This window comes from Xiphophorus couchianus, chromosome 8 (assembly GCF_001444195.1).
Source record: "Xiphophorus couchianus chromosome 8, X_couchianus-1.0, whole genome shotgun sequence".
NCBI lineage: Eukaryota > Metazoa > Chordata > Actinopteri > Cyprinodontiformes > Poeciliidae > Xiphophorus > Xiphophorus couchianus.
This window is the reverse complement of record NC_040235.1, coordinates 14,911,944-14,935,404: the sequence shown is the minus strand read 5'-3', so window position 1 is coordinate 14,935,404 and position 23,461 is coordinate 14,911,944. Positions and strand designations below refer to the sequence as shown.

General features: G+C 37.7%; 4 protein-coding genes across 5 annotated transcripts; 3 read left to right on the top strand and 1 right to left on the bottom strand.

Annotated features, from left to right (window-relative positions):
- Positions 1 to 264: 264 nt before the first annotated feature.
- On the top strand, positions 265 to 10,277 carry prodha (proline dehydrogenase (oxidase) 1a). The gene is made up of 14 exons (XM_028025712.1): positions 265 to 728; positions 822 to 1,030; positions 3,279 to 3,313; positions 3,957 to 4,106; positions 4,590 to 4,654; positions 4,852 to 4,968; positions 5,135 to 5,214; positions 5,340 to 5,421; positions 5,904 to 5,996; positions 6,213 to 6,359; positions 6,822 to 6,997; positions 7,085 to 7,183; positions 7,365 to 7,453; positions 8,977 to 10,277. The coding sequence occupies exons 1-14, from the start codon at positions 384 to 386 to the stop codon at positions 9,165 to 9,167; spliced, it is 1,878 nt and encodes a 625-aa protein (XP_027881513.1). The 5' UTR covers positions 265 to 383; the 3' UTR covers positions 9,168 to 10,277.
- Positions 10,278 to 15,308: 5,031 nt separating this feature from the next.
- gal3st1b (galactose-3-O-sulfotransferase 1b) lies at positions 15,309 to 18,477 on the top strand. Its single transcript, XM_028025612.1, is given in 3 exon segments — positions 15,309 to 15,348; positions 15,351 to 15,477; positions 16,986 to 18,477. Coding segments are annotated over 3 exon segments (1,305 nt in total). The 3' UTR covers positions 18,124 to 18,477.
- Positions 18,478 to 20,076: 1,599 nt separating this feature from the next.
- Positions 20,077 to 20,740, bottom strand: uqcr10 (ubiquinol-cytochrome c reductase, complex III subunit X). Its single transcript, XM_028025616.1, has 2 exons — positions 20,552 to 20,740; positions 20,077 to 20,390 (listed from the first exon to the last, which is right to left on the bottom strand). The coding sequence occupies exons 1-2, from the start codon at positions 20,690 to 20,692 to the stop codon at positions 20,343 to 20,345; spliced, it is 189 nt and encodes a 62-aa protein (XP_027881417.1). The 5' UTR covers positions 20,693 to 20,740; the 3' UTR covers positions 20,077 to 20,342.
- On the top strand, positions 20,730 to 23,266 carry zmat5 (zinc finger, matrin-type 5). 2 transcript variants are annotated; one of them, XM_028025614.1, is made up of 6 exons: positions 20,730 to 20,925; positions 21,351 to 21,532; positions 21,978 to 22,040; positions 22,195 to 22,275; positions 22,595 to 22,703; positions 22,811 to 23,266. In XM_028025614.1, exons 2-6 carry the CDS (start codon positions 21,406 to 21,408, stop codon positions 22,956 to 22,958), a joined length of 528 nt encoding a protein of 175 aa, XP_027881415.1. In that variant the 5' UTR covers positions 20,730 to 20,925; positions 21,351 to 21,405; the 3' UTR covers positions 22,959 to 23,266. The 2 variants fall into 2 exon arrangements, with proteins under 2 accessions (XP_027881415.1, XP_027881416.1); XM_028025615.1 differs by having other exon boundaries at positions 20,759 to 20,925; positions 21,388 to 21,532.
- Positions 23,267 to 23,461: the final 195 nt, after the last annotated feature.

Genomic DNA, 23,461 nt, shown 5'->3' with positions numbered 1-23,461 from the left:
TTGTCTGTCTGATGATGTCATTTTTTAAGCATTGATGTTTGCTTGAAGTAGGCACCAACACCCCTTGTAGGCTCGTACCCATGCAGGGATAAGCGAATGCATGTTAGATAATGGATGGATGAATGTAATAACAAAAGCATAATCTGTTAGATTCCATGTAGGATATGTTATTTTATTTTATTTTATTTTAATAAGAAGAGCGCGTGCTTCGACATGTGAGGAACCGCCCCTCGAGACCAGAGAGATGAGTTGCAGCCGCACCGACTCGCGCGCTCATTACACAACCGTCACCCATTGAAGCAGCAGCCAAGCAGCCCGGAACTGATCACTGCGTTTTAAAAAAAAAAAAAAAAAAAAAAAACTAATTTAAAGAAGGGGGAAATATGTCCTACACAAAGTTGGTTGCGTCTCTTGCTCGAGCGAAGTCGGGAAACATCAACAAAATTCGCATTTCACCTTCAAGATGTCGGTCAACTGTGGCATCCCCGAAGAGCCAGGAAGAGAAGGAGCCGCAGCGGCAGTTAGAGGGCTGCACGGTGGTGGATGCTGTCCCAATAGAACTCATCAGCCAGACCAAAAACGCCAAAGACGTGCGTCTGAAGAGAATTCACATCGACTTCGACAACACCGAAGACGCATACAAAAGTAAGAATAACATCGAGCTGCTGCGAAGTCTGCTGGTCTTCAACCTGTGTACAATCGACATCCTTGTTGAGAAGAACAAGGAGGTGAGTTTATCTGAAATCGTTGTAATTCAACTTGCAAATTATCTGTGTGTTAAAAGAAACCAGCGTTATAACCTCTTTTCCATGCTCTTTCAGCTGATGGAACTCAGTAGGAAGCTCCTGGGTCAGCGGTTGTTTGAGAAGCTGATGAAGATGACCTTCTATGGTCAGTTTGTGGCAGGGGAAGACCATAACGCTATTAAACCTTTAATCCACAAGAACCAGGCGTTTGGTGTGGGGGCAGTGCTGGACTACAGTGTGGAAGAAGATCTGACACAAGAGGAGGCAGAGAAGAAAGAAATGGAGTAAGTACAGAGCCATTCACTTAGTTAAAATACTACTGAAACCCATTTATTTCAGAAACTTAAACACATTATATGGGTCAAATACACACAGATGAATGTTTGAAAACTTTTATTTCTGTAAATAATTTCCCACTTACATGTAATAAAAATATGACATTTAAATTTATAATATCTACACCAGACCATTGACAAAAATAGTATTAAAAACAAAAATGTGTACTTATAGAAATGTATGCTTAATACCTGCTTAAAGGACGTTATTTTGAAAAGGTAATTGTAATCTGAGAAATGGGCCTCATCTGAACACATATTCCAGTTTATTGAATATGACTGTATTCACTGAGGGTAAAGGTTGAGTTATCTGCAATGTGAGTTCAGGTTTGTATTTAAGTAGTTGTACCACTGTTTAGTAAGCCTCGCATGTAAAAGGAAGGCAGGCCCTTTCCTCTGTAGTTATATAACAAGCTTAATACATGCAAACCAGTTGACACAAGTACATTTGCACAGTCTGTCCTTATAGCCTAGTTTGTAGCTTAATGGGTGTGTCTGCACCACAACAGAGTCTTTCTGTCCAAGCCTTTATCGTCATTCAACAATAAAACAAACGCACTAAAAACTGGGAATTCAGACGGCTATTTAAAGTTAGAGAGTGAAAACCATCCCTCTGCATATTTATGACATGAGTAATGTGTTTTGGATAGCAACTGCAGGAATAACATTAAATACCACTGACAAAACACATTTCCTGAGACTCCTTCTTTACAGGAGTATGACTATGAGGTGAAATTATATCCAATAATAATAATAATAGCATTTAAATATTGAGATATTTCAGCAGATCTCCCATACTGAAATTGCTCAGTAATTGCTTCAGAAAGTGTTTCTTTAGTTCTTTGGCCTCTGCTTGGAGAGTAGACAACATTTCATGTTGACTGCAGCCTAACTACAGAAACAGATTAAGCCACCATCAGACTTGCATGAAATGTGGTAGAAAAGAAAGAGCAACTTCGCTATTCATTACCTACTTCCCTATTTTTAAATACTAGGGTTGTAAAATTCCTGGGAATTATTTTCATTTGGAACAATTAACAGAATTATTAGATAGTTTTAGGGGTGGGGGGGTATCATTTACAACCAGATCTCATGCAAGTAACCTTAAGTAAGTTTACCCCATTGCTCAGTCACATGCGCATGACAACCTGCAAACTGCAGGGGTAGTGAGGCGGTGCAATTACATGCAGAGTCTTCCATCACATGATCAATGTTGACCCCAGGCCTTTTAAGCCTGCATGTTTGAGCACAGAGCTCAAAGTAATGGAACTGTTGATTATGCTACTAGGCAAATATGTGTACGTATTGTATTGATGTTTTATCTTGCAATTATTACATGGCAAAATAAAATAGATTTCTGTTTGAGTTTGTTGTATAGAGTTTGTTTAAATTACCCCAACTGTTAGTTACTTTCTATAATTTGCATGGGAATTTTTCCAATTTGGAATATTTTCAGAATAAGTCAGCTTAACATATAAGATAGACAAAGACCAGAGGTTTTCCACATATTACATTAAGAATAAAAGTTTGATTTCATCTTTTAAATTAAGTATTTTATTTCCTTCCATAAACTCCATAACATTCCACTGTACTGTACTTTCTGCTCTTATCTTATCTCTTCATGTATTGCTTCCGCTATGCCTCCTGATCTGTGTAATCTACAGCATGTTTTTCACCTCTTTAAAGGCCTGTAATCAAATCTTAGTGTTTTATATTTGTTTTCAACAACACAAGCAGTTCTTGTCCCCTATTGGCCAATTGGGACATACCTCCCTCTTCTGATTGGTTGAATCTGATATGCAGCTGGAGGAGTCAACATTATTAAAAGGCTGCCATCGCTTAAGGCTAATGTGTTGTAACTCTTTATTATACACTCACACCCTTGCAAAGAAGGGTTGTGGACTTGTCTCTGGTGCAATAAATAAGCACAGTTTATTTTTGTCCAAATGCTTTTACTACAAAAAGCATTTTCTGTTTTTCAGTACCTTCTTTGATAATATATCAAGAAGACTGTTTGCCTCAATATAAAGAGAAAAAGACAGAATATCTCAGCAAGTCAGCATAAATCAGAATCACATTGTTTCTCAGCACATAAGATTTACTGTGAAAATATAATTTATCAGTAGAAAATGTTTATTAATGCATTCTATAAAGAATAACCAAGTCTTCTAATGCAAATCTCCTTTATTTTCCCCAGTTCCTGTGTTTCCAAGGCAGAGAAGGAAAGCCCAGGTGTGTATATTGATTCACATTAGGGATGATTTATTTATTTAAAGTTGTGCAACATATCAGCTTATGTGCTCCATGTAGTAAGAAGCGGCAGGGAAGTAGGCTGATATGGTGAAAAGAGGGTTCACCTTGTTTGGAATGATGACACTGCAAGTGAAAGCTGTTCTAGTGCAGAGTGACATGCTGGACTCTCATGCCAACATGTGCTTTTGGCTGGACCGCACTGGTTGTAGCTGGTTCTCGTTAGGTATGAGATGTCCAGTTCAGCTGTTGCAGCAGGATGACGTTTGATTCATGTGAAGAGTTTAACGCTTAAACCCAGCTACAAGGCTTTCTCTGAAAGAAATGTTTCTCCATGTATGTTCTTGCGGTTACTCAGTTTAGCTATATTATTATTTGTATATGTTTCATGATATATATAATATTTTATGTGAAATAGCTCAGCTCTTTAAGATGAAATACAATTATACTAATGATAACTTTTACCATTTTTGATACAAAATGTTGCATCAAAACTTTAGTTACTGAGTTCTAGTAACTTACTCCATAAAATTACTCCATAAAAATGTAAATTACTCCATAAAAATCAAAGTTGAAGTGCATTGTTTCCTCACATAAGTTGGTTAAGATCAGTTTTCCTCTTTAGGTGCAGATCATCGTGAAAAGAAGTACAAGGCCCACCGTCAGTTTGGGGACAGACGTGGAGGTGTCATCAGCGCTCGCACATACTTTTATGCTGATGAAGCCAAATGTGACAATCAAATGGAGACATTCATAAACTGTATTAAAGCATCAGGTAAGTCATATCTGAAGCAGTTAGGGAAAGAAGTATTTGTTTTTATTTTTAAAGTGAAAAAGTTCAAATAAATGAATGCATTATTAATACAAGAGTGACAGAGTTGATTTGAAGATTATATATTTTTACTAGTTGTATGAAGAGCTGGTATGTAGGCAGTATCTTCTATGCAGTAGAACCAGGTCACTGTGTTGTTCCTCTGAGTTTATGATGGAGCCAAGACATTCACTGACCAGAAAAGCAAATATTTTGCCATCTAAAGCAGATCAAACTTCACAAACATCATTGCTGATTAGGCAAACAGTATACTGTGATTTTTTGCACGTCTATTACTCAACATGTTTGCTGTATCTAGTTTATTGCAGCATATTTTTTACACTGTCGGTTGCATATGTACTCATGTGATGTCCATTAAAAAAGTAAATATTAGTTTTAGCAGTAAATGACCAGCCATCTTTAAACCACACTGCTTATTTATTTTAGGTGGAGTTTCAAATGATGGATTCTCTGCAATTAAAATGACTGCACTGGGACGACCACAGTTCCTTGTAAGAATAACTTTACATCTTTTTGTGTAAATAATGAGCATCATTTCACTAAATTAGCCACTTTTTCCATCTTTTGGATTACATATAATATTTATCAAAGTTAAATAAAGTTGCATCTGAGTTATCTGTGTCAAACAGAACTGCAGTTGACTTTTATTACATGTTTATGATTAAAATCTTATCTTTTGCTTAAACAGCTTCAGTTTTCAGAGGTCCTTGTCAAATGGAGGAAGTTCTTTAACTTCCTCGCTGAACAGCAAGGAAAATCTGACATGACTGCTTTGGAGAAAAGACTGGAACTGGAGCAGCTGAAGGTATTTTATGCCTTTTTCAATGTCCCTACATGCTCACCTGGGACGGGTGTCTGTGAATATTCTTTTTAGAATTATTTTAGAACACTTCTGTTCATATATTTGTGGGATGTTTACTATTTAAACCAACAAAAAATTTTATTTGTATTGTTATATTTTGTTCATATAGGAAAGTTTGACTCAAATGGGTGTAGCAGCCAAAGATGATATTGAGAACTGGTTCACTGGGGAGAAGCTGGGTTTGTCAGGGTAAGATAACCGTCCATTTGCTGAGAAACAGCGGTGGTGCCTTTTTCCTTACACCTCATTTATTAGCTGGACTTGCTTAAGCTGTATGAAGCGTTTACTGAATTTATTGCATTTGATATCCCCAGAACAATCGACTTGCTGGACTGGAACAGTCTGATAAATGATACAACAAAAATGTCCAATCTGCTCATGGTGCCAAATCTTGAGGTAAGTCATTGCAACTTTTATGGTGTTTTCAGAAGTGATCTGGTGATAAATTGGCAGTCGTTCCAATGTATGCTGCATACCTACAAAACCTTTAAATTAACAACAAAAACACTTGTCAGATAAACCTATGTGATTAATGCCCTATTTTTAAAGCAAAGTATGAGTAACAGATGGGGATAAAGCACCTGTTACTCAGGAACACAAATGTAGATGCTGGCAAGAACATCTCTTCCACTTTATGCTTGATTTCCTGTTCATTTGGTGGAAAATAATCAGATCTGAATTCACTGATGTGGAAAAAACATCTTCCTCCCCCCCCAACTAAAAAATATTGGAATCACAATTTAGAGAAAAGACAGACCCCGAATATTGGAGAAACTTGTACTGATCATCCTGCAGTTTTCTCTGTATGACACACGCCATGGTAAGGAGTTCATATTCTTCAATAAGAGTGCTAATGACTCTGTGTTTTGGTTGTGCAGACAGGCCAGCTGGAATCTTTGTCTAACAAGTTTACAGCCGAGGAGGAGAGCCAGATGAAGAGAATGCTGCAGAGAGTCGACATTCTAGCAAAGGTGAGAACTCAAAAAGATGACCAAAGTTACTAACAGTACATTAAATAATATATAGACGCAAATTGATTCTAACTTACCATAGAGGTGCTGTTTAAGGAAAAACAAAATGCCAAATGTAGATATTAACCACAGGCTCTGTGTGCCTTGTGCACATATTCAGTTGCTGCTGTAATATACATTATCAAGAAGCATTATGAGAACTACTTTGTGCTTCAGCATGCTCTGGAGAATGGAGTGAGACTCATGGTGGATGCTGAGCAGACGTACTTCCAACCAGCTATCAGTCGACTCACCTTGGAGATGCAGAGGAAGTTCAACAGAGAAAAGCCAGTGATTTTCAACACTTACCAGTGTTATCTTAAGGTGAATATTATTATTTATTAGGGATTTTGGAGGATTGATATTGATTTTACATTGCAGTTATAAATAAGGTTATTACTATTTTCAAAACTGGAAAATTGAGAAAGGTCACTTTGTTTTATTATACTTGATTTTATTCCTTACAACTTTTTTATTAACATAATTTTGATGAAGTTATGGTAATAATTAAAGGTTGTTATAAATATGTTCACCTTTTGAAACCCTGAACATTTTTCTTAATAAAAATGTGTAGTCATTGAGAATATTACCTCTTTGTTACAATCTTATTACAATTTGTTTCAGTTTAAATTAAATTCAATTAAAAAAGAAATAACTTCTCACAGTTACAACACATATGTTATCGAATGTTTTCATTGTGAAAAAAACTATATTTTCTAAAAGCCTAAATAAGACTGAGTGGTACTATTGCTCATCATATTTTTCCTATTGTCAATGCTTTTCTAGGAAGCCTACGACAATGTGACTTTGGATGTAGAGCTGTCCCGACGAGAGGGTTGGTACTTTGGTGCCAAACTCGTTCGTGGCGCTTATATGTACCAAGAGAGAGCCAGAGCCCAGGAGATCGGCTACGAAGACCCAATAAACCCCGACTACGAAGCCACAAACAGGATGTACCACAAGTAAGTCTTGACTTGGTTCCCAGAGCCTTTCTGTACTTCAGTCAGATAGTTTTTGTATCTCTACCATTTGACTTTTTGTTTGTCCAGGTGTTTGGAGTATGTCCTGGAGGAGATTGAACACAACAGAAAAGCAAATGTTATGGTTGCTACTCACAATGAGGATACTGTGAAGTTCACTCTTGAAAAGTATGTTTTTCTCTGTCCTGCATAAAAATCAAAATGAAGGTTGAATATTGCTCCTTCATTAGATTCCAGATTGTGTTGAAGCATCAAACAGTCCTAATAGCTCTGACTTATGATAATATATGATAATATAAATATTTCACAAGTCTTCAGATAACCTCGTGTGTTTTTCCAATTTTTTCAGGATGAATGAAATGAGTCTGTCACCCACGGACAATAAAGTTTACTTTGGACAGCTGCTCGGCATGTGTGACCAGATCAGCTTCCCGCTAGGTACGTTGCGCGCAGCTCAGATACTAAAAGCAAACACTAGGTTATGAAATCACAAAGGCTTACATCACAGCCTCAGGTGGCCGCAAAGGCTCAGCTAAAACATGATCACCACAGACGTCAGCCTAGTCACAGTCAGGCGAGTCGATGACCTTTAAAAAAGACCTGCAGTGAATGTGTTGAGAGAAAACAAGTTTCTGGTGTCCTTTAGTGAAAGTTGCCAAACATACATCACAACCTTTTGGTGTCAACCCAATATTACCCAATTTGACCTAAAGTAACACTATGCAGATGATGTGGGAACTCAGAATTAAATTATATTGCTATTCTTTTAATTAAACACTAAATACAAGACTTGAATCAATATTTTCTAAAGCCACTTTTTGTTGCAATTGCACCTGCAAGTTTTTGGAGGTATGTCTGTATCAATCAAGTAAGTTTTCATTTAAACCACTCAGGGACAGCTGGTATAAATGGGCTAGTAGGGTAAGCCCTCCGTGACATTTACAATAAAGTTGTTAGAATAAACAACTTAAAATTAAATACCTGAAAATAAATAAATTTTAGAAATAATGTATCACATTTTGTTAAAATTTCAACAAACCTGGTGTCAAACCGCCTGGGGAAAATCCCTGGGTCTTTGCGAAGGGCTAACTTCTGTCAGCCCCATTCAGCGTTACTGTCTGTCACGGCTCAGAATGATTGACAGGCGTCTAGCCACAGCCCCTCGGTTTGCAGCTCATTGGGGCTAATTTTGGTCAGCCCAGGGTCAGTCCGCTGCTACAGGATTCATCTAATCAGGATGGACTTGCCTCGAGCTCGAGTGTGTGTGGCCGTGGTTTGGCGTAGACTGAGAAGGAGCGAGCAGTATTAGCATAAACGAGGTGGATTATTTAACCTTTTTGCATCCCAGAAAAGTCTTCAGAGTGAGCTTCTCTTTAAATAAGGCAGGCCTCATTTAAAAACATATTGTATCTTGTTTCACTTTATCAGTGTGATTGTATGGAAGCGCATTCCTACAGAAGCACATAGCTTCTGTAGCAAGATAAAACAAGATAACTATCACGTTTAAACAAGATACGTATCACGTTACAACATGTTAGCGCTCGGAATTATTCATATATATATATGAATTTAAACTCTTTTGCTATTCTAAGAGGTGCTCCTTCAGGATTAACCTGTATTTCCCACCATCTGTCTTCATATGAACCCTGACAAACTAACCTGTCCCTGCTGAAGAAAATCATACTCACATTATCATGCTCCCTGTGAAGATGATGTGGGCGGCAATGTGCGTCACGCAGTTTTGGACGTAGGCTAAGAAGTTCACTCTTCTCTGATCTGACCAGAACCCCTTATTTCTAAAACAGCTTTATTCTTTATCCCTGAATTGTCTTTTGTATTTTTTGATCTTGTAGACAAGATTTGAAAACCATGTTGCAGTCTCGAAGTCATGACATTGTATTCTCACATGGTGGCAACAGTGAGCTTCACATCTTTGTCTTTCGTCTCCATGCTGAAAACAGGTCAAGCAGGTTTCCCAGTGTACAAGTACGTCCCATACGGCCCTGTCAATGAGGTGATCCCTTATCTGTCTCGTCGTGCTCAAGAGAACCGGGGCTTCATGAAAGGATCCCAGAGGGAGCGCAGCCTGCTGTGGAACGAACTGAGGCGCAGGTTTCTGGGTGGTCAGATTTTCTACAAGCCTGTCTACTGAAAAACATACAGACTGAAATATCTGTAAACATTCCACTAGCAAACACAGTTTTCTCTGTGAGCTTTGTTTTGGGAGGTAAATGGTTTTTTTTTTCCTTAGTTGCACTGGACAGAAGAAAGATATAAGTTTTACTAAAAGTTTTATCAGGTGTGAGATGTATATTGAGAAGCGTATGCAAGAGACAATACTAGAGAGTGAGTTTTAAGTGATGAAACCTCAAGCACGCACAAAGATTGTCTTCTAAGGAAGAGGAAATGCCGATCCTTTCTGAGGACAAAGAAACCATGAATGAAAATTAAAGTGTTTAGTTTGAATGCCAAAGGTAGCTTGGCTGTATAGAAACTCCTGTGCCTTTAAAGTGAAAATGCTTGTCTGTTTTTACACCTCTTCCTTGTAGCAGTCACCTAAAAGTGCCTTGTAATTTTAACAAAATTATTAATTATGTCAATTCTTTACAAATTTAAGTTTTGTTGCAGTGCAACACTCCAGAAGCTTTTAATTTGTTTATTTGTATGTTTAATATTGCTGACTTTTTCTTGAAACAATTTAAGAAAACGTTTTTCTGGACTATTAGAGTACTGATAAAATAAAAATGGCTTAAATATTAAATGGTGGTTATTTCCATGTCTGGTTTAATGGTTGAATTTGTAAGTTGAATCAGAGTACCACTGGGTTTTTTAGTGAACCAGTCTTTAAAAGAGTGACTCCTCCCAGAGATGCATTCATCACGTGACAGGTCTTAGAAGTTTTTAATCTCATTTTCAGCGAAATGCTTGAGATGTTCTTGTTATCAAACAATGACAGCATTGATTCAAACAAAACATGAACTATCATGTTTCAGTATAACTAAGCCTTTTGAGAACACTGAATAAAATGGTTTTTCTGGCAATGTTTCCATGAAACAGTGGCCCGGTTATATGAACTGGACTTTGCCTTTGTTATTAGAAAAACCGGTTGTATCAGATGATCAGTTTTTTTGCTTTCCAAACCTGACTCATAAGTTTTGATGTAAAAGAAAAGGTTACAATTGAGAAGCAGGAAATGTGTTTAATCCAGATTCTGTTCCATTCAGACACTGTCGATGTGACAAAAAGCTTGGACATGAATAAATGTTTAAGATTCAGCTACAATTGTCACAAATGTATACATGTAAACTAGCAATATTTTCAACCTCTTTGATTATTGGCAATGGACCACTAGTACAATATGTCATGGTGAGGGGTTACCAGGACTCAAAGGCAAGCAACAACTACGGACACCAAACGCAGTTTAACAGATTTATTGAACAATGAGTGCAAATGGGGAGAGAATAGAGGCGTTGATCTGCAGCAGCAGGGAGGAACCGGGCCAGAGGAGGAACTGAGGAAAGGTGAGTGGTTAAACAGGGAAGCAAATGAAGGGAATGGTGGTGTAACCTGGTGATGGCTTACTGTCTGAGGGTTAGGATGAGCAGAGGTGGGTACATGGGTTTTCCAGCAGTCGGTGCAGTGTGGGATTTCCTGGGGGAGGAGTTCCAGCATGAGACTGAGGGTGGACAGGCAGCAGCTGGCTGGTGGTAGTGGAGGTATCCAGGAGCTAGTTTTAGCAGAGCAGCGAGGACCAGGTAATTAGGTAGACTGAGCACCAGGGGTTGATCAGGGCTGGTTCTCTGAGGAGGGAATAGATGAGAGAGGAGTCAGAACAAGCTAAACACAGTAACAGCAGCACAGAGAGCCAGAGTATACCACTATAGAAGCAAAATCATCTGGCGTCTGCCTCAGGGAAGCCGCTCCTATTAAAGGCCTTCGCTGATTGGTCTTGATGAGCACCAGCTGGATCCCGTCTGCCTGCCACCCTGTAAATCTAGAGAAACCACTCCCCTGCAGAACCCAACACAATATGCTTATTAATCTGATGTTAGTTGGTGTTTTTCTGTAACACCTTTTTTAAATTGAAGTTTATATTTTTATGTGCTTTGTTCTTGTGAATTGTGACCTTAAAAAATAAAATTGCATTAAAATACCTGGATTATTTTTACGTTCTATTTGACTTAAATGGTACCTGGATCAAATTCCCCACAGATATTTCTGCTTTAGGGTTATGCAGTATTTTTTGTCAGCTCCACTCATGCATGTGCACATTTTGCTCTTATCTTGCATTAAACTGGATTTTTAGATTGTTTTCTGATGTACTTTTATGACAGCGACATAAATTGTGTTGACATTAGTTGTGCTTCCACGGTCAAACTGCTGAAACAAACAAACATCAGCCAGAGACATCACCAGCTGAGCTGAGGCTGCACCTGTAATCTGATACCTGATAGCAAAACAACAAGTATGTCTTATGTTCAATATCTGGAGAATGTGTGCATTACTTGCAGTACATTAAAAGTCTTCCTCATATACTTTAACACCAATTGGTTCATTATGTTTGTTGCAAAACAATAGGTTTGGTTAGGCTTTGAATAGCAATAAGTGCTAAAGGCAATTGTTAAAGTTTGTATTTCAGAGAATATTTACCAAGTTGGGGCAAAACTTACTTATCAGGAAATAATAGCCAAACTGCCCAGGGCCACTGGCCTAGTCAAAGTAGTAAATCCAGCTGAGAAGCTGTAACAAAACTTGAATTTCTGTTCACAGACACTCCCCATCCAACCTGAGCTTGAGCTATTTTACAAGGAAATTTAGATCTCTAAACAAACAAAACTTATAGATTCATCCACACACATACACTCACCCCTGCACACTGTCACACTTAAGGGCAATCTAATCAACCTAACAATCAAGTGTTTGGACTGTGGGAGGAAGCTGGAGTACCCACGCATTCATTGGGAGAACATACCAACACTATGCAGAAAGACCTCAGGTTGGGATTCAAACCCAAAACCTTCTTGCACCAACATTAACAGCTGGTAGCACTGTTAATGTCCCCGATGTACTTGCAGCTCTAATAGCAGAAAATAGTCATGCATCCATGTGTTATTCACAATTAGCACTGCTATAACACGAAAAAAAGTGAAAACGTTCAAAAGGTACACATACATACCTTTGTAAGGTGGTAACAAAAAAATAAAATATTTTAAAGATGCGGCTGAATTTTTTTACAGGGTAAATAATCTGATAATCAGGCCATGTCATGCTTTTATTTTCATGCTCATGAACCAATCTGACATCCACACCCAAGTTTAGCTGTCTCTAAGATGTTGATTTCGGCATCTACAAGGGAACCACACTGTCTCTCCAGTATTTATGATTCTTTTTCTTTGCTATAAAAACAATGTATTGACTCTGTAGTTTGACAGAGCTTTACTCTAATCATTTACTGTGATCTGTTTGTGAGTGTAGGATTGTAAGCTCTTATGTCATGCACATGGTGTTAATTTACATGATATTTTCACCTTAACAGTGCTTGGATAAGTTTTTTTTCCATAAGAAGGGCCACATTGCCATGTCAACTTCAATAAACAATATCATACTGTAAAATACTTCAATAAAGTCATCATGGATAGTCTTGACTGGAGCTTAGCAGAACTTTATAAAACACTTTGACATGATACAAATTTGAAGAATAATAATTGTACAGTCCAGGAACAGTCCAAATGCTTTTAATGCTTTAGCATCTTGACCTTTAATGTTGGGCCAATCAGTGGCCTTTTCCATGTAGGCTGCAGTAATATTAAATTCATTGCCAAAATGTTCTTTGAGGAGTTGCTTGGCCACCACATATCCTCTTTCTGCAGTCATGTGAAGGCAGCTACGTATGAGGTCTCTTGGTTGCCCCCTGGTGCACTGTTCAAGGTAGTACAAACAGTCTCCTTTACAACTGGTCTTTGCTTCCACACAATGTTCAAAGGCTTTCATAAAGGAGTTGAACTGTAAAGGATCTCCGTCATAGATGGGAATTTCTCTGTGTGGCAGTAACTGGCTTGTTTGCATTTGAACCAGAAGAACTGTTGTGTCATTCTGTTGTTTCAACACATTGTAGAGGTTTCCAGCAGGTTGATTTTGATTTGATGGAAACAGACTGTTTTGAGTGGCAACATTGGGATCGGATAAAATAATAGAAGCTTTAGAAGCTTGAACAGCAGGGGGAGCCGTTTGCGACACCAAAGTATTAAAAACAGTATCATCCACCTGAGGTGGAATATGCTTTTCATAGGCTGTGTTTAGATCTGACTCAACCTCTTTATCCAACAGCAGTCCAGCATCTTCTTGAAGCTTCTTTGCAGGTTTGGTAACCAACTGTGAAGCTTGTGAGAGGAGTAAAGTAGGTTTGATCTTGGGTCTAGCACCTTCATATGAATCCATTTCATCAGAATGCTTAGAGTAATGCTGCCTTTAGTGCTGCCCTCTAGTGCCATTAGCTTGGCGTTAGAAGCAGCTATTTTGGTGTCCATCTCAAGTTGTTCCTTTCTTTTCTTTAACAGGTATTCCTGCTCCTCCATGCTTCTCCTTTAAAGCAGCTGCACATGCCAGGAGTGCAGCCCTTTTTGCTTCTGCTTTTATTTGTTCAGAAATCGTTGAAGATTTGCTGGTTGTTATAGAAGAATCCCTTTGACTCCCAGTTTTTCTAAAAGACCTTAAGGAAACATTTGAAATGCTGTCATGAGGTTCAATCTGTAGCTCCTCCTCCATCATGATCATGCCACTACTGGCAGTCTTTGGTTCAGCTTCATTATTATTTTTACTCTCATTTTCTTTAATATCATCAGGCACACCGGCTGAGCAACCTTGAGCCTCAGCCAACCATTTATGAGTAGCAGCAACAAAATCATGAACATTCAACATTTTAGCTTGAAACCATATGTCATGCTTCTGTGCTTCATCCACAGGCAATAATCCCAACAAAACCTGGTGTACCTTTTGTGTTTCTTCAGACAAACCCCAAAACCTTTTAAATTCTCCCTTATTGTCGTTCACACACTCTTTGTCATTTTTCAACACTGTAATAGTTTGTCTTAATTTTGAGCTCTTATTTAACTTAGTTTTTCTTTCACTTTCTAAGTCACTGATTTTCACCAACAAAGCTTTGGCTGTTAGTTTCACCTGTCTTTTTTCAGTCTCCCATTGAGGACTTTGCTCTTCACCCACAATGTTATTTTGACCCTCCTGATCCAGATCAATGTTTTCCTCTTCTGCCATAATGGCCGACAGTTTTTAAGTTTATTTATTTATTCGCAAATTGTAGATTGTTCATTTGTAGAGAGCTCTCCTTTTGTTTTAATTGATAACATTGTACATTTTTCCGTGTCAAGTATCTAAAGATGTATCCTTCAGCTGAAACCCTTAGTGTCACATTCAGTCTTTGTGGGAGGAGATCTGATTTCTTTGTATGCTCAGAACAGCCAATGGGGTGTAACCTCCGGGAAGGTTAACATCATGAAGAGAGAGGTTGTTTTCAATTTGGAGAAGGTGCAGTAATCAGAGTGGCTCCTCTAATGTTACCTCCTCTGGGTAAGTTCAAAGATTTTTGCTTGGTTGTTTTCCTGTTCTTTAAACATCTGAGTACTGAATGCGTCTCGTAGTTTACAAGGCTGTTTTGATTCTTGCTTTTTGAGGAAAGGTTTCAAGACTTTTCCTTTGTGCATAGGCTTTAATCCAGCAGAGCACAGAAAATGAACATGTAACACATGTTAAGTTGTATGAGTTTTAAAAGAAATATTGTATTAAATATTGACAGTGGATTATTACGTAATTGGAAAACAAGTAAGAATATGCAGTCCAGCAGACACATCTACTCAGATGAGACTGCCAGCTTGAAATGCCTATTTTACCAGGCATCAGTTCACTGTGTGCAGTGAGAATCTGTTTAGATATTTATCTTTTTACTCTTCAAACGTGTTTGTAGTATTAGCATAGTTTGGGTTCCTCTTGGAGTAAGAATGATTGTCCCTTCTATTACTGTTTTTGTTAAAACTTGAAATATAAGCACAGTGTACATATTTCCAGTATCAACATGAGGGCTGTGTGCTCTGTTTGAGAAAAACAAAGACTTTCCATTTCTCTTTCTTATCTTTAGTCTTTGTTTCTCCTTTTCCCGTGAAGACTGTTTCACTTTAGCCAATGTAAACGTTAAAGCACATAGTTAAAGAAGGATAATATTATAATTTGAAAATGTTTTGCTGACACATTTTGGCTGCAGTGCAGTTTTGTGTTGGGTAAAATGAGGATTAAATGTTCTCTCCTATTTCATTTTCAGGTTTGCATTTAATAATGTTTCACAAAGGATTTAAATGTACAGCGGTGGTGCGGCGGCTGATACCCTGGGTTGTACTGACCAATGTAATGTTGGTCCTCTACTGTTTGACAATGACACGCCAAGTAAATATAAGGTAAATTAAATAAATAAATAAATAAATAAATAAATAAATGGATTTCAATAATGTCAGTCAATACACAAATGCACTCATCATGGGTATAAACCCTATTAATGATTGGTTGTAAAATTATTTTATTTGAATAGTTTTTTTCCAGGGTGTACTAATTATACTATGAGATTGTTTCAAAGGTTTAAATTTATTTTATGTTTAATTGTTTAATCCACACAGGATCAAAATGTTACATAAAGGTTCAAATAGAGAGCCCAATTTATATAAACCTAAATAAATCTTAGTGAGTTGTTTTTTCAATATGCACTTATTGCAATCGTCAGCAATCATCTGCCATAATTCTAGTTTGATTTTGATCAGTCTTTTTGGCAGAAGTGCTATAGAGTTAATTTAAATAGTTTGATTTGTTGGCACTGATCCACCTGTTAAACATCATCCACAGATCAGTTTGAATCACTGCTTTCCAAAAGCTTAACGCTATCTGCCTTTATCCATCCCAACAGCAGTTTGGGAACTTTGTCCTATTAGAAAATATAGCTGTATCCTGGTTCCAACCAACTGACTCAAATTGTCAGTTTGTTGGAACAAAATTACATTTGTAACAACTTTAATAAACACTCTGAGTCATAATTCTGCTGTAAAGATGAGGGACGTCACCTCCAGAGAAACAGATTTCCCAGTGTTATAAACTAACAGGTTGAGAAAGAATCCTTTTAAGCTTTGAGGAAATTGCAGTTGCCCACATGGTCGAGAAAATGTCCGCTGGAGTCAAGGTTTATGGTAAGAAGAAATAAACATGGAGCACCTTGACACCAGTGACAAGAACTGTGTTTGGATGAGTCAAGCAGAGGCTTTAAAACCCTAAAGCACCATACCAACTGTACATGGTGGTGGTAGCAGCATGCAGTATGGCTGTTTTGCTACAAGTGGTGTATTGTTCAAAGTGGGTGTATTGATAAAACAGGTGAATCTCTTCAACTTTATCTAAAATTAATGCCAGGAGTAAAAAATGTGGACACAATCAGAGAACAATAATTCCAGAACCCTCATCAAATGTGTTTTTAGAAAGGGAAAAGCAGAGTAATGGTAAGGCTTACACTGAACTATACTACACTCAAAAACAGGGTCTGTGTCAGCAACCAGCTCATTTTAATTTCTACCAATTCTGCCAAGAAGATGGTCAAAAATCCAGCCAGAATTATGACAGAACCATTTTGATGGCGACAAAAAGTGTATAGGCAAGGAACAGCATTCATGAAGGGATACCTCACAAGGTGTGTATAGTCAACAGAAAGTATAATTTTGACTCTGTGTGGATCGAAGACAAGCCACAATTCAGGTTAGGAATTAACAAAGACATGTGTTAATGTCTTTGTTAATTCCTGTTAATTCCAGTTATTTATTTCAAATAAATAACTGAAAGCCCTAAATGAACGTGAGCTTCATAGCTTACAGTGTATGTAAATGTCTGACTACAGAAAGAGTAACCCTACTTTTTGTTTCACTCAAAGTCCCACACAGGAAGAGACGTGTCCCCACAGCATGGCAAAGACAAGTCCAGGCGTCATCACTGGAAGCCCTGACTCTAAGCAGGACTGCTCTCCCAAAGTGAACATCATGTTCATGAAGACTCATAAAACGGCGAGCAGCACTATCCTCAACATCCTCTACAGGTTTGGGGAAAAGCACAAGCTCAAGTTTGCCTTACCTGACAGACGCAATGATTTCTGCTACCCGCAGCCATTCCTGTGCTCCCAAGTGAAGGACTACAGGCCGGGGGATTGTTTTAACATTGTTTGCAACCACATGAGGTTCAACTATGAAGAAATGTCCAAACTCTTGCCTCCAAATGCATTGTATGTCACCATCTTACGTGACCCAGTGGATGTCTTTGAGTCAGCTTTCCATTACTTCCAAAAAATAATTCCTCTTACTTGGCACATTAGTGGAAATAAACTGACTGAGTTTCTGAACAATCCAGAGGCCTTCTACAGTCCGGAAGCCATTAACTCATTCTATCTTAAAAATTTGCTGTTTTTTGACTTCGGTTTTGATAACAACCTTAAAGTCAATGACCCTCGTGTCATGAAGGAGATTCAGTATTTATCCAGACGTTTTCATCTGGTTCTTATAGCAGAATACTTTGATGAATCTCTGATTCTGCTTAAGGATTTACTTTGCTGGTCCATGGAGGACATCCTGTATTTCAAGCTCAATGTTCGCAGGACCTCATCCGTGTCTCGGCTGGACCCTGAGATGAGAGCCAAAGCCTTAAAGTGGAACTGGGCTGACTGGAAACTCTATGAATACTTTAATGCTTCTTTCTGGGAGAGAGTCGAGGCTTATGGAAGAACAAGAATGGAACGAGATGTAAATGAGCTGAGGAGAAGAAATGCTGAGATGAGGGCCACCTGCATTGAGGGTGGAGATGCAGTTGAAGCTCAGAAGATTAAAGACACACATTTCAAGCCTTGGCAGCCCATTGGAGAGAAATCCATTATGGGATACAACTTGAGAAATGACATTAATCCTGAAAACAGGACAATATGTGCAAAAATGCTTACACCTGAGATCCAGTACTTATCAGACTTGGGAGTAAACCTCTGGGTGACTAGGCTATGGGGTTGGTTGAAAGATTATATTTTATAAGTGCCTTGTTTTATTTGTATAATTTAACTTAATTTTGAAAATGTTTTAAGATGAATTAAACAACTTAAGTTGGATGTCCATTTCACAAACTGTATGTTTATGACTAATTTAAAATGTCAGTACTTGTCACTTGACTTAAAGTTAATTTCTCTACAAAACAAAAGTCAGGTTTGCTGTACTTCATAAATTTGTTTTACATTGCGAGCTTTCACAAAAAGATTAAAAATAAACATACAGTATTTGTTATGTTTGTTTGTTAAATGTATAATGCATTAACACTAAAAACTATTTATTTAGAGCTAAATAAGTGAGTCATTTCAGACAACTTTAATGATTAAAAATTGTATTTTCTGACTGTGTTTACACTGTTTCATTAATGAATTTCAGTTTAAAGTGTAAATTTATTACTTTAGCATCTAAACAGTCAGAGGTTTAAATGCTAAACCTCTGACTAGGCATAGAGTATTTCTTCTCGTTGCCCAAGATGGTATTGTGTTAGATGGGCATTATACGTGTTTTCTATCCCTTATGGTTGATTTCAGTCTGTGTCGATTAAGAATTTTAATAAAAGTTTGGCATAAAACGTAATTAAAGCCGAAATCCAATTCCTTGTTTATGTTTGCCATGGGCTATACTGATTTTGTTTAAGAAATATGGAGAGGTTTTTATTATATCTAGTGAGAACTGTATGTCTGAATTGTTCTGCACAGAAAAGAGATGTCTTAAAGCACAATTTGAGCTATGAAGCCTTTCTTTTCCGTCTGAGCAGACAATCTTTTTATCTATTGGACGGAAAAAGACAGAGAACATTAGTATTCTCAATAGCATAGTTAGCATCTCTTTGCAAACCAAATATATTTTAGGTGAAGGAAAGAAGGGAGTGTCTCAGCACAGCGCCCATGCAGGAACAACCACTAAATCAAAGTCAATCTTTCTTTGACACTTTATTGGTCTGTTGCTTATTTGTCTTTGTTAGCATTCAGAGTTCTGGCCAAAACTAAATGCCTTATCCAATGCAAGTGCTCATCTGGACACTGGTGCTACTTTCTCTTAGACTATAGATGGGTAGACTGTAAATAAGTGATTAGAAAACCATGGCTAGAACTGCCATGGGTTTTATTACACGTAGAGTTAGTGAGACACCTGGAGGACTAATACTCAACTGCATGCAAAACCTCCAGATGGTGTGGCCAATCTCACATATCATTACCAGTTACCTTGCATTAATGCAGTGCTTCTCAATTCCAGTCCTCAGGCCGCCCTGCTCTGCATGTTTTAGATCTGCCTCTATTCCAGAACAGCTAATTCAAATGATTGCATGACCATCAAGTGCTGCAAAAGCCTGTTAATCACCCATAGATTCAATCCAGGTGCGTAACAGAAGGGAAGCACCTAAAACACGCAGCGCAGGGGGGCCTGAGGACTGGAATTGAGAAACACTGCATTAATGTAATTTTTACTTGGGTAATAAATTAAATTATTGCACCTCTGTGTTGTTTTGCAAAAATATTATGGTTAGTGTTATTCAAATATGTGTATTGAGTTTATATTGTCATAGTTATACCAGGGGTTTTATGTCACACCATGTCCATGTTTAAGCAATACTCTACTTTCATAACCCCATCAGTTTAAAGCCACTGTGTCAAGTCATGAGGGAGATATCACAAAGTTGTAGCAATTAGACAATGGGATAGAGAATAGTCTGATGTAAATATTTTACTACATTCTTATTTCCTCCTACTTATTCATACTTGGGAAAGACAGGGATCAAATCCCATAGTTTTCCAGACTGCATAGGAACCTTAGTTAATAACAGTACAACAGGCTTTCTTGGACGAGAAAGCCAGTGTAAATAAAGAAGTTACTTTATCAAATGCAGTCAAGACACTTTGACAATTTTACATAGCCATTTAAGTTATCAAGAACACAAGAAAAAAATACTAAAACCCTGCATGACATTGAAACATGTTTAATATAACAATTTAATCAATAGAAACATCTGCAAGGTAAAGGACGAGCTTTGATCCATTTCTCTGGTGGTCGGGACAGCCTTTCAGCCTCCGCAGGTCCTCTCAGAGCCTCTTCCAGCCTGGGCATGACTTAGTGCACATTGTCCAAGATGACAGCTGCTTCATCCAGATGCCGAATCCAGGAATATATGGTGATGGAAACTAGACAACACATTAGCACTGCAGCCTTATAAAACCGAGGGTGGCGTCCTACTCTTCTTTGTTCTCATAGTTGTGTTTGATGTGTTTCCATAGTTTCTGTAACGAGTCACAATGAGGTAATATTAGACACTTCATAAAAACCGGCGAAATTTAACCAACAGTCATTAACAGACTCGGCTAGCCAAGCTAAGCTAACACTAGCTTCGTCCTTTCCTCACAAGGTCAGCACCGATAAAAACCAGCAGGGATGGACTTACCCCGCGGTTCATCTGCTCAAAAATCACGTCACCGCCTTGGTCAAACACCCGCTCAAATAAGACAGCTCCAACCATGATGGTCACAGCGAAGGTGGACGTCCTCCTGAAGAGGAGATCGTAGACGGTCTTAGCCAGCGCCATGTCGTCGGTGTAATGTGCACTGCGCAATAGCGGAAGTGGATACACATGACAACTTCCTCTGCTATGTTTTCCCAGCTTATGCACAGCGACCAGCTAAAAGCTACAAACATGTTTTAATGACCGCAGAAAAGCTGTTTTTGTTGTTTTTGAAATGTTGGTGCATGTTATAGCAAACGCTTAAGAGCCACAGTGAAGTTCTGCCAGTGCCGTATAAGGACAATTAACATTTAACGGTAGGTCAGAAGGCATGTTAGTGAACCATTTTGGTTTCCAAAAGCAGCTACTTTTCCAGAAGTATTTGTTTAATTTAAAATCTCTTAATGTTGTTTTGACCAGTATTTGTTTGCTGATTAAGAATTGTGTGTTAGTTATTTGTCTCATTAGCCACTATTTAAATTCGCCTAATGTCTTGTTTTGTGCTTCAGTTGAAGTCTGTCATGTTGACCTCTGCTTTGGGCCCAATTCATAATTTTTGAAAATTTTTTTGACTCTTTTGTAATAAATTATGAATCTTTTTGAAACAATTCAGTGTCACTATGACTGGTTTGTCTAAATCCTTGACAGAGACTGATGGAAATATTTATTTAATATTAGTAATAGACAAATGAGGGAAATCTTCATTCACCATAATCTAGCAGAAATGTTATTTCTGTTCTAGTCTTTTTTTCTCTGCTTACTCTCTCGCCTATTGACAGCTCTCCGAGTGGAGCACCATGGGGAAGAGGTATTACTGTGACTACTGTGACCGGTCCTTTCAGGACAACATGCACAACAGGAAGAAACATCTAAATGGCGTTCAGCATCACAGAGCGAAGAAAGCCTGGTTTGACCAATTCAGAGGTGAGATGAGGAGGAATTCGTGACATTTGTTTGATGTGCTTTTTCTTCTATTTATCTTTTTAGTTAACTCCTAAATGAGAAACATTTGATCAGCGGACAATTACCTGAAGACAGATCCCACCAGGAAACACAACCACAAATATGTTGTTTTTCTATTAACTTCTAAACTGCTACCTCTATGAAGGAGTCTGCAGCACATTTTTATTTTTACAATCAGTGTTCATTACATGGACTTGATGAGTTAAATCAAAGTTTAACTATGTCAGTTTGAATATATTATTGAAAGACAACCAGAATTGGGAGAACATTAATTCTTCATTTTCATAGATAATAAGCAAGACTGATATATATGAGCTTTTATTTGGCGTCCCTAATATTGACATTTACAGTGCAAAGCTTGATAAGCAATTGTTATGGACACAGAACTGTTTTCTAATCCTTACAGATTCTGCTGCTGTTCTCCACGATGAGCAAATAAAGAAACCCTGCAGGAAGTTTCTCCAAAAAGGTGAAAAACATTCTCCAAAAAAAACCAAACTATAATATTCTCCAAAAAAAAAAAAGAAGAATTTTACTATCAAATTATATTTGATAATAAAATGATCAAATTTTATGTTATTTTTCATAGTAAAATTTTTTATGCAGATTTTTTTTTTCTTTAGGAATATGTGATTTTGGCCCAAACTGCAGATTTTCTCACATGTCTGAAGAGGATCTGTTCAACTTAAAAAGACACATGGAAGGTAAGTAGTGGCCACAAGGTGGTGCTGTGTACCATGTGATTTTAGGTGTAGATATGAATTTCAGAAGTGATGGTTTCTTTTATAATAATACCAGTTTTGGTCTTATTTAAAGGAGAAAAGATCCTATTAACACAACAGGCAATGTGGTTTTAATTTTTTTTAAATGAAGGATTAACACAAAAACTAAAGAAATACTCAACATATTCAAAGATATTAATGAAACACAAATGTACAGTGTGTTCTAGGTTACATGAAGGTTGCGCATAGAAAACCATTTAACTGCTGTATCTTAATGAATGCAATATTTCTTTATTTTAAGAGGAAAGACAACACAAAGAGGACTTTGAGGACAGAATCATCAATGGGCGAAGTATAGAGGAATGGCTCTCGAAAAGGGAAAAGAAGCAAGCAGCTCTTGGTAGCAAAGGGTATGCGCATTCCTTTTCACTTTAACATATTGGACTACATGGTTCGCATACCTAATTATTGGTCCTGTTCATTTTTAATTCAATCGTTTAATTATTTATCTCTGCAGAGACTCAAAAACCAAGGAGGACAATGAGGAGGATGAAGCAGAAAGCGATATTCCTCAACAACTCTTCTCCATTCCTGACCTCCCACCCTCACTGTTGCCTCCTCCTCCAGGTGGATGGAGAGTCAGCGCAAGCAGCGAGTGGGGCTGAAGAGCATTCATTCCAGGGTTCAAATCCCAATAACTAGGTATATGATGTCTTTAGAGGAACATTTATTTCAAAGAGATTGTTTCACATTTTTGTTTGAGGATATGCTCATGTTTTCAGCTGCTATAAAACTCCTAAATGTCTAACTTCAGATTGAAGGAAAAGGTTTGAGCAAGAATCCAGCAGACATATTTGGAATCCCCTGAAATACATCTATTTACTATCATTTACATTGCTGTAGCTAAAGCATAAAATATAAGGAATTTTGAGTTATTATGAAGACTAATAAAAGAAGAAAAAATTACAAAATATGTATTGTTTTATTTGTATTTATTAGATTGTACAGGTGCTATTGAAAGGAACTGACTTCCTTCCACAGCTGAGAAACAGTCATGTTAGGTTAACAGGTGACCTCAGAAAGATGGTTTATCATGTTTTTACAGAAAGAATTGACAATCAATCTGTTGCTCATGTACTTTAGCTTTTCAGTGGTATTGAGCTTTCTA

Excerpts from the sequence above, each read along its gene's own strand:
- prodha (XM_028025712.1), top strand. The coding sequence starts at position 384 with ATGTCCTACACAAAGTTGGTTGCGTCTCTTGCTCGAGCGAAGTCGGGA. Across the intron at positions 4,655-4,851 it reads TGGGACGACCACAGTTCCTT|CTTCAGTTTTCAGAGGTCCT; the intron begins GTAAGAATAACT and ends TTGCTTAAACAG. Across the intron at positions 5,215-5,339 it reads GAGAAGCTGGGTTTGTCAGG|AACAATCGACTTGCTGGACT; the intron begins GTAAGATAACCG and ends TGATATCCCCAG.
- zmat5 (XM_028025614.1), top strand. The coding sequence starts at position 21,406 with ATGGGGAAGAGGTATTACTGTGACTACTGTGACCGGTCCTTTCAGGAC. Across the intron at positions 22,276-22,594 it reads CTTAAAAAGACACATGGAAG|AGGAAAGACAACACAAAGAG; the intron begins GTAAGTAGTGGC and ends CTTTATTTTAAG. Across the intron at positions 22,704-22,810 it reads GCAGCTCTTGGTAGCAAAGG|AGACTCAAAAACCAAGGAGG; the intron begins GTATGCGCATTC and ends TTATCTCTGCAG.
- uqcr10 (XM_028025616.1), bottom strand. The coding sequence starts at position 20,692 with ATGGCGCTGGCTAAGACCGTCTACGATCTCCTCTTCAGGAGGACGTCC. Across the intron at positions 20,391-20,551 it reads TTGAGCAGATGAACCGCGGG|AAACTATGGAAACACATCAA; the intron begins GTAAGTCCATCC and ends GACTCGTTACAG.